This window comes from Syngnathus leptorhynchus, chromosome 13, assembly GCF_054491065.1.
Source record: "Syngnathus leptorhynchus isolate UIUO chromosome 13, UIUO_Slep, whole genome shotgun sequence".
NCBI lineage: Eukaryota > Metazoa > Chordata > Actinopteri > Syngnathiformes > Syngnathidae > Syngnathus > Syngnathus leptorhynchus.
In genome coordinates, this window is record NC_141207.1 from 9,912,338 (window position 1) to 9,922,655 (window position 10,318).

The 10,318-nt window shown below is 45.8% G+C and overlaps 1 protein-coding gene across 1 annotated transcript; it reads right to left on the bottom strand.

Moving 5' to 3' along the window:
- Positions 1-2,516: 2,516 nt before the first annotated feature.
- Positions 2,517-8,858, bottom strand: rexo1 (REX1, RNA exonuclease 1 homolog). Its single transcript, XM_085928672.1, has 16 exons — positions 8,524-8,858; positions 6,517-8,240; positions 6,313-6,411; positions 5,952-6,162; positions 5,736-5,857; positions 5,487-5,624; positions 5,283-5,427; positions 5,080-5,208; positions 4,675-4,815; positions 4,446-4,559; positions 4,319-4,392; positions 4,118-4,228; positions 3,916-4,031; positions 3,680-3,818; positions 3,466-3,586; positions 2,517-3,282 (listed from the first exon to the last, which is right to left on the bottom strand). Exons 1-16 carry the CDS (start codon positions 8,705-8,707, stop codon positions 3,194-3,196), a joined length of 3,657 nt encoding a protein of 1,218 aa, XP_085784798.1. The 5' UTR covers positions 8,708-8,858; the 3' UTR covers positions 2,517-3,193.
- Between the last annotated feature and the right edge of the window lie 1,460 nt (positions 8,859-10,318).

Sequence of the window (10,318 nt, forward strand, 5' to 3'; positions counted from 1 at the left end):
TTACATGCAAGGAGCTAGCTAATAAATTATCACATACAACTGAACCACCTCTGTATCAAAATGCAAAAAAAAGATTTTGCTGTGTATTTCAGGTTTGTGCTATCAGCGGAAAAAACAATGAGAGTGTAAATAGTAGTAAGGAGTAGAGTCATGTTATATTATACTGTAGAAGTATGTAGGAATGTAAAATAACAGCCTAATTTATGTTTATATATCAAGACTTGTTTTTTTGTATAATCAACACATTTTGTATGTATAAATAATCAACAGTTTTTATTTCTTGAATTCATAGCATGTATAGTAAATAAAAGTTGATTTTATTGTTTCGAAAATGCCTAGCAAAGCTTAGTAGATTTTTAAAAGTTAAAAAAAAAAAAAAAATGACTAGAGCGTGAAGACAAATTCTTGGACTTCATCAGCAACAGCTCAGACTTGGAAAATATGTGAAAATGTTTGTGGACTTTTTTCTTAGCCCCCCACTTGGCCTTTTTGTCATCCTCCTTTCGCTGTTCCTGGCTGTCAAGCTATATTAGTGTCCGATAGAAATAAGTCATTTAGAAGAGGCTCTGTCGGCCAGCCCTTCAGGCCCACTAAAAGCTCCGGGATTAGGTCCCAGAGGCCTTTGTCTCGGCAGCCCGTAGGATTAGGGGAGATTTAGTGCAAGAGGGGGGGAGAAAAAAAAAAAAAAAAGTTATTTCATGGCACTTTCATGATGAAACCTGGCCAAAGCTGTGTTGGCTGGGGGGATTAAAAGCACACAAAGAGCAAGCTTGTGTGTGACCCTCCCCAGCCCAGAGCCACCAGCACTGACTGGAGTCGTTGCCGCCGCCACCGCCACCCCCCAACCCTCTGCCATCGTTTCCCTCTGGAAAGGCCACAAAGGTCTTGGCCGAGTTCACCTCGTCGCCATCGAGTGTCTTCTCAATTCCCTAATGGGCTAGATGCTGCAAGTTCCCACATGGGAGCCACAATAAGAGCTAATTACTCTTTTGGTTTTGGAGAAAACTCGCCTTCCAAAGCTTTAATGAGCCGAGACACGTTCAGGGTGTCCCGAAAGTCACTGCACTTCTTTTTTCAACATGACGGCATTTGACTGCAAAGTACCATTTACGTTATACGTGTCAAGATGGGAAAGTGGCTATTCTATGTCCATGTAGCATTCTTTAGTAATACCAGTATGACATCCACCTGATTTGGTGCAGCACATATAATCACCAGGCCATAAGTAGCTTCCATTGAAGACCGACGGGTGAGAAAATGAGTAGTTAGTGGATTTGGGTGATCCCCCACGCTACCCCGCCCCCCGTGGAGTGTAAAAGCACTCAAAAGCAGTCATCCTCCTCTTAGGAGATCCGCTTAACACATGCGTGGAAGACAAAAGGACACTCACATCACTGGACAGGTGAAGACATCATACTTGTGAACATCCTTCGTGAGGAGGAAAACTTTGATGATTTCAAATGATGTAGGAAATCATTTTTAGATTTTATTCATAAATATGAATTGCACAGTCATTCAGAAATAATGACCAACTTTGAGTCCTTCAATTGAATACGCTTGTCTAGTGCGCAGATGGGAACGAGGAGAGCGCATACTCCTTTGTTTTCTTTGTTTTTTTGGGGTTGATGTCGCCTGTTTAACAGATGTTTTCAGAAGCAAGGCCCCTTATGTCCTGCCTTTTTTTTAATGACTTATCAATAGTGGAAATTTATATTGACACGATCTGTCAAGAGGGGAGCTTTGTAGTTGTCAGTGATCTGAATGGAGGGTCCCCTCGGATGGCCACCGGATCAATCGGCGTGTGGGACACAATCCAGGGGGCCGTGTTGGGCCCGGAGAGCGGGCTAAAGCGCGCCCCTTCGTGGGGGGAATCGATAAGGCCGGCTGGCCTTTGACCTTAGACGGGAGTGGGAGAGCAGGCGGCGGGTCAGCAGCTAGCATCCCGCCGTGAGCTCTGACACAGTCCAGAATTTGACCAAGTTCACGCACACTGCTCAGATAAATAAGCAGTCATTAAATTGCTACGTGACATCATGGAAAAAGTTGAGTCAAACGATTCTTTGCTCAGACTCACACAGAGATAATTGAGCTCCCCGTCCCTCAGCATGGGGTCCGACGTAATCCCGACACCATTCAAAGGTGAGAGAAAAGCGTGCATTAATCGAATTTGATAATGAAGACGACCTCTCTAAGCTGCTTTGTTCCAGAAATCCTCTGCAACAGTGAAATACGCACGAGGAAGCCCCCCCCCACGGCCCCTCGCTGTCACCGCAACATTGTGTGGCTATTGATCCCAGCTATCTGGCTCTTTTCATACCTGGGCTCTCTGGCCCTGCTTGGGGGAAATACATCCTGACATGCTTAATAGGCAAAGGATGGGCCTCTCACTTTAGCCTTTCACTCCCATTTGTCACGTGTTGGTTTACAGCAGCTGCACCTGCTGTCTGTCCAGAGAACGGAAAGGTCCTGCACTGTACTTGGATACAACTGTCTCCTCCCAAGAAAAGAAAAAGATGGACCTTTTTCTACTAATACCCTTTTAATATAAAAGAAAAATGAGCAAAAATACAGAAATACAAAAGAAAAGGGCATTGAGCTTATTTACAGCATTGGGTGTGTCTTGATCAACCTAACAACAGGGTACTTACTTCATATTGATAGAAAACTTAGAAATGTCCTGATATACATGCAGAGCACATGACAGAGATGCTACTGAAAACTACAGTGATATACTGTCAATATATTAAATAGTTATGAACAAATAATGATAAGGTAAGTCACGCTTTTGTGACCAAAATGAGCCTTACAAAGGGGACGTTGGCGCAATGTCGAAAAAAAACAGCGAGTGCGTTTCCGTGGGAACGTTCCAAAGGCGCACCACGATAGGGAATAAGTGAAGTTAACGCGTGTTAACGCAGATGAAGAACTTGCACTTGAGACACGTCAAGAGCTTTTCTCTAGTGCAATGTGGCCTGCCAAAGAAATGACAACAATCCTCCTCGTGTGGACTTTTTGTCCAATTTGTTTGGCTTTGGACGTTAAAAACGCCTCAAAGGCCGCACGTGAATTATCAATGGAGGTAACACTGATAACCAGGGCTCGCTTCTATTGCTTCTCTCCGTCGTTGGCGAGGTGCTTCTGGCCTGAAAACTGGGCTTACCCATTCCAACAAATGTCCTTCTTAGGCGTGAGGTCATCTCTTGACTTTTGCATCCTCCTTCAGCCTCCACATCATCAGTTCCATGCAGGCGGAGGCATCTTCGCTGGAGTCGTGGCCTTCGACTGTAAAAGCGGAAATGAAAGCCGCCGCCGCTGCTGCTTTTAATGGGCATGGGACAGAACAAATCTGCACTCATTTGAAATGTCCTTTATCAAATGTCAAAAAATGATTATTTGGTATTTTTGTGTAAAAGCTAATCATTGTCATCAACCAAAACGCCGCTCAATGTGTGCAACGTCTCTCACCGCTGTCCTGGATGATGCGTTTGAGGTAGTCGGCCATCAGGTTCCTCAAGGCACGTTTGTAGGGTAAACCGAGTCGGTGAGGAAACACGATGGCTGTGTCTACCACTGAACTGTGAATCAGCTGAAATAGTTTTGCCCACAGATGTGTCTGTCATTCCTCAATATGTTCATACTCCAATTTACAATTGTGTGTGCCCAATTTGATTGAATCTACCTTGAGAGCCAGGAGGTCGCTCTCCAGGCTGTGTCCCACCAGGATGGACTCGGCACTGAACATACTGAGCAGCACAGCCTGAACATCTCTCAAGGTGATGGTGGCGCCGTCCAAGTCCTCTGCCGTCACGCCGGAAAATCTGCCAACAAACAAAAACACTTTTGAATATTCTTTTTGTTGGCAGATCATCATCATTCCAGAAGCGGCTAAATTCCCGATTTGGAGCGTCGACCAACCGTGTGTTAAAGTCAACCACTTTGCTCTCGGGTTTGACAAATGTGTCGTAGATGACTTTTAAGTCGGAGTTTATGACCGTGACTCTCGTCAGCTCCAGGCCTTGCTTTGTGTAACACTGAGGACGCAAAACAAGGCAAAAGCTTTCAGTCGGCACGAAGCAATTCCAAATAATACATCAGATAATCATTTCGATTGACCTACCATTTCACAATCCAAGGCAAACACTCCTCCATTGCCATCTCCTGGGAGATCTTTGCTGAATGTGGTCACAAAGCCATCTAATGACTCCTTGCGCCCATCTTGAACGTGTTGCTGAGGAGATAGATGCGCAGTGTGGATATTCATTCATCCATTCATCCATTCATCCATTGGCTTTGAAAAGCTTCAGAGAGTTGAGGATACCTGGGCCATTTGGCAGCCTAGCGAGCCCACGGCCCCGGAGCAGCAGCTGTACATGGTCTCCCAGCCTCCGGCCACTGCCACGACAGGACTTGAGGTAAAGGAGACGGAGCAATGAGGAGCACCTTACCTTTCTGCCTGCGTAAACGTCCCCAGTGAAAAGCGCACTCTTCCCTGCGAATACAGTTCCCCTTGACGTTGACTTGGTACTCTGCACCGCATCGGCAGCATATCTTGCTAAACGCTACAAACAGACCAAAAAAAAAGGAGTCTGAGGAAACATTGGCGGAATGTACATTTCGATTCCCCAAATGAACACCTGCATCAAATTCGATCCAATGGCTCTAGTTAATACTTACGGTCCGTGACGGCCTTCTTCTCTGGGAGGTTGTAGATAACGGCCTTCCCTGTAGCGTTGGGGTTCAATCGAGGGTATCCGTGCTCCTGCAGCTGTTCCTCTGTCATCAAATATGCCTTCAGCTTCCTGTAAAGCGATGCTCCTAAAGTGTGGCAGAGCAAAAGGTTGATTCAGATCAGTGCAACCACAAATATCAGCTTTTTTATTTTTATCTGTGCAATCTTGGTGCTTCGTTTGGATCGTACGTTCTCAGTTTCAGCCTTACCTTAACTGCACTCTTCATTTCCGTCATAATACGCTATGAAATTTGTTTGACACTTCCCAAACATCGGGTTCAACTCAAAGGTCTATTGCTCTTAAAGGTACTATAAGATCATTGACACAAAAAATAAGGAAAGGGCCTCACCATGGAGCTTCTCCTCGAGCTGTCTACCCATCCTATTGACAGTGAAACTGGTGGTAGCTGCGAGACGACCTCCTAGAACTTCTTGATGAGACTGGGCTTTCCTGGAAGGAGGTAAAGCCGCCGCCTCCTCTGTAAAGCAACACAGACAAATGAGTCAGTGCATGTTACATGTCCATGAGTGTGTGACATCAGTGGTGACATACTGATGATGGCAGGCGAGGAGCGAGAGCTGTTGCTGCTGCTGCTGCTGCTGCTGTTACGGAGCTTCTTCAGCGTGTTGACCGCTAGATTGACATAGATTTTCTTGGTGTTGCTGCGGTCATAGACTAGCTTTTCCTCGTCAAGGCCCTGACAGGAAAAAAAAACATTTGTCGTCAAGGAAAAGCAATCGAGATAGATCTTCCTACCATCTGGAAAGCAACATCCTCCGACGGGCAAAATTTGATGCACTCGTCGATGAAATTGTTGAGGTAGCGCTGGCGAATAATGTTGGGGACTTTGGCCCCAAAATCAACGGGGATGATGGGACGCTTCATAGAAGAACTCTGAGGGAAAACACACACACAATCCATCTGGTATTAAATCCCCATAAAGAATCCGGATTTTCACCACCTGATTGGAGTATTTGGAAAAAACCTTCTAGAGATGAAAGATACCTTGAGGGTGGGTGTGTGAGCCACTCGTTTTTGTGCAACGGTGGACGTGGTCTTTGACAAGATACCGGCTGTGGTTTGGCTCTTCACAGGGAGGCTTCCGGCTGCTTTGGCATCTTGAGAACCTGCAGGAATTTTTCATCATTCAACCTCCTTGTGTTCTGGGCAAATACGTGCTTAATATGAGTAAGACTCAAAGCATGGGTTCTCATGCCATACTTGTGGCCTTGGAGGATATTGTCAAGGGGTTGGGACGGTGTGCGATCCTCTTCTTCTCTCCTGAAGAGCCGCTGCTGGGTGTGCTCTGTGGTTTGACCGAAGCGGCGAGCTGAGCAGCTTGCTGCTGCGCCAACTGCAAGCGCTGATAGCAAACCTCCTGAGCCGTGGGTCTCCTGTGCGACCGGACGACATTCTTTGAAGGTGCATCCGTCTGACAAAAAAAACAAAAAAACAAGTTGATTCAAAAGAAAAAGACATGACCTTCAACATCCTGAGTAGGTTCACTCTTAAGACATTATTCAAATGATTATATTTTATTTGTTTGATTGCTTAGCTCATCCTCAACTGTGGGTCAACTTACATTTGGTTTGGCAGCAAAGTGTGACACTCTCTTCTTCTGACCAGGGAAGAGAGTGGTTAAAGTGCTCTCAGTGGTGTCCTCCTCCAAATCTCTGGATGGCTGACAGACAGACAGACAGACAGACAGACAGACAGACAGACAGACACGTGACAACCTAGCGCTGAGATGAAAATAGCAAAATGTCGGTAAGGTAAGAGCGCTGACCTGCTTGGCTTGCCTTCCCTTGTCTTCCTTCTTGACATCCTTGGATTCGTTGAAGATGCGCAAACACTCTTCCATAGGATCCGAGTCAAAGTCAAAGTCATCTTGGAAAAGCGTCAAGTCGATGGTGGCGTCTGGGTCGGCGGCGCTCCCTTCCGGGGCTCCGTCGTCCTCGTTCTCGGAGAAAGACAGAGTCAACTCGTAGGCTTTCCTCATAGTGAGTTGTCCCCTCTTCAAAGCGTCAGCACATTTCCTCACAAGCGGCGCTTCTTCCGATTCGTCGTCGTCGTCATCATCGTCCGGTCCCATCGGTTCCGCCTCCTCTGCGCTCTCGTCGCCAAAAAGATCGGCGTGGCTCAGAGTTGTTTGTTTGGTCTTGGGGGTGTTTTTCTTGGCGCTGTGTTTGATTTTCTCTTTGCTGATGGCCGAAGTGGCTTTGCTCTTTGCGCTGGTGGTAGAGGAGCTGCTTTTACTCAGATTCTTTCCATCCTTGTCTCGTTTAGTGGCCTGGAGTTGGCCATTCTTATGTTTCCTTTCCTTCTGCTTGCTTTGCTCCTTGCTCTTGCCGCTTTCCTTGGCGCGGTTTTCCATCTCCTTGTCTCGTTTGCTGGAGTTTGTTTTGGAATGAATCTTCTCATCGCTTCTTTTATCAGGAGTCTTAACTTTCACGGTGCCCTTTTTATCACCGTGACTCTTGTTTTCCTTTTTTGTTGAGTCTTTTTTCTCAGATTTCTTCAGAGACTCCTTGCCCTTATCCTTGCTACTTTTTTTGAGAAGAAATGTTTGGTTTATTTTTGCTTTCTCCGATTTCTCGATTCTTATCTTTTTCTTCTCCGGGCCTAGCTTTTCCCCCGTCTCCAAGTGCTCCTTATTCCTCTGTGCCAGTGCTTCGAGGGCACCTTTAGCCACCTCTTTCCTATCCTTGCCCACGCTGTCTCCAACTTTTGTCACGCTGTTGGCTTTTTTCAGCTGAAGACTACTAAGCGAAGTCGGTCGGTACTCGGTTCCGGAGCTTTCCGCGTCAGAGTCGGAGATGGTGTACTTGTTTGTGTCGACGCTCTGTCGCTGCGCTTTGCTCACAGACGGGGAAATGGCGTCGTCGGACGCGCGGAGTCTTTGTTTCTTTTTGCCCTCTGCGATAATATTGCACACGGCGCCGTCACTTTTCCGCTTTGCTGCAATCCCTGCCGAGTAGTTGGAGAGCGGGTCGTATTCCATGTCTGTAGATGGCTTGGAAGTATCCAGAGTGTATTTACAAGTTGAGGAAGATGTCTTGCTGGAGTATTGTGGACTTGGGGGCGGAGAGGGGACTCTCTGGGTGTGTGTCCGAGATGGAGCCTTTTTTACCAAAGCGGGAACATACTCCATGGAGTTGCTATTGCTTCCTCGACTGCCCGAATCCAGAGTGTATTTGCTGCTCCCGGGGGTGGGGTTGTACCCTCCCGACGTCATTAGATAATTGCCGGGATCGTAGGCCAAGTGTGTAGCCGCTGTCTGACCTTTAACACCGTCAGAGGAAGACGCACTTGTCCTTCCACTGGGATGATATGGTTCGTCCCCAATCTGACACAGCTTCTTCTTTTCCCTCTCCACTTCATTGCGGACCTCCTCGATGGCCTTGTTGACCATCTCCAGAGCACCGGTGAAGTCGCTGGAATGAGGCAAAGTTCCATTCCGAGGCTCTTGAGGTCGCACGACTTCAGGTTTGAAAGGGTCATAGCCTTGTTCTGCAAGAAGACAATCAAGGCACTCTTAGAATCCAACACACAATATTTCTTTAATTGATACATCTCCCACATCAAAACTGAAAATTTCAAAACATTTCTCATAGCAACTTGGATCTCCTGTTGTCAAAATCTGTACACTTGACATATCTGTGTCGGTGAACATCTCAGGGCGTCTTTGTACGTTTGGGGAAACTGCTTGTAGTGCTCCACTTCGTTAGCAAACTTCCAAACGTGTCCTCAAAACCGAACGGTTGACCAGAAGTATCTTTAGGATTAAAGTCACCTTTTTGGGCGGCGTGGATCTTATTAGTTTCGACAGCAGCCCACTCGTAGGTCTGCCGTCTTTGCTGGCTGTGCCTGAAGTGACAGTAGGGTCTGTTGCACCCATTGCCGCTGCCTTTGCCTTCAACGTATTCTGCGTAAAACGGACAGTCAAGCCCACGGAAGAAGCCGGTTGATCTCAGCATTATCCCCAAATCTTCCTCTCATGCCCCCGCCAATGTTCTGTGGCCTTTTCCGTTCATTCGTGGGCGATATAACAAAGCTCGACTGAATGCTAGGACAATAACAACGTCCCTACGGCGCCATGTTGGATTGGTGGCAGAAATGAAGTCTCGCGTGATCTCTCACGTGACGTCATAAATCGTCACGCTCTCGCGGGCTGACGGGAAATAGCAAAATGTTGCGGAAGTTTAACAAACTGTTGCGTAGTTTAGTGTTGCAAGATTATCCGTGTTCTTACGACTTTCCTTCTTTGATCATTTAATTTTGAAATGTTTTATTTGTAACTTTGTAATTATAAAAGAAACTCTCTATCATGTTAATCGTGTATGTTGTAAAATATTAAAGCATTTATCCAATCACGTGTAATGTTTATATTATGACAGAAATTTGCGTGTGTGGACGCATAGAGGTGCAGGGATTTAAAAAGCCAACACTTATTTGAATCATTTTTTATTTCACAGGAGGTCCTTTGGTCGTCAATTCTGTAAGGCATTGTACAGTTACACACGTACACTATAGTGTACACGTGAATCATTGCGTGAACTAAGAATGTCCACAAGAGGGCGACAATCCACGTTGGGGCTCAGTCACGCCCATTGAAGTCTGCACAAAAGTCACTGAGCGGTTGCATCAGACGTCTTGCCCAAAAACATGTTATGCAATCAAGTGGCTTTCTGAGTTACGAACTTACACAGTGTACGGTAAATACAGGAATGTTGATCTGTTATATAATTTTTCAATATGCACCGTACGACCGTTTCGTTGGAAATGTTGCCTCTTACTGCTAAGAGTCAACATAATCAATAGAATGAATAAGTGCTAAAGGTGTTCTCAACCTTACCTTTGGACAGATACAGTACACAAGTTTAGGTCTTGGTCAATGGCCTCCCTATTGCCTACATATGAGATTGTTGTCACATGAACTCAACAGCCAGTACTTGCCAGACATTCCTGCAGCTCCTTCAATGTTGCTGTGGTCTCTTGGCAGCCTCCCTGACCACTTTTGGAAGGGGCATCCAGTTCTTTGTAATGTCACGTTTTTTTTAAAATGAGTTGTTTTTGACCAGTTCAATTTTAAGTTTTAAGAGTATGTACATTTCTATCAGCATTCCATATTTGTGGCATGATGGAGCTTGTCATTTCCTTTCATCAAGGTGATACTAGCTCTTGCAACAGGTTGCATCAGTCATGTATGATGAGGCCTGTGGAAAACCCCACAGTGGCATTCTGATGTCTGATGAGAAGTGGAACCAGTCACAGGTACAGGGAGTGTTGGGAAAAGTGAGGACACGTGACACAGCTCAAATATCAGTGAGTGTGACTGATAAGATGATTTACGGCAAACAAGCCTCACTCAGCCTTGGCCAAAAGATAATACTAGTTAATGTGAAACCGGCACGAAAGAAGACAGCACATGCCAAGTATCTGGTTTCCAATTCCTACTTTACAGGAAATCATTGAGCACAATAATTAATAGACATCACGTGGACTTGTGAGTTATTAATAGCATTTTATTCCTCTTTTCTTTTTTTTAAACAATGCCAAATTCTGGAACTGCAATCATTCACAAGTGC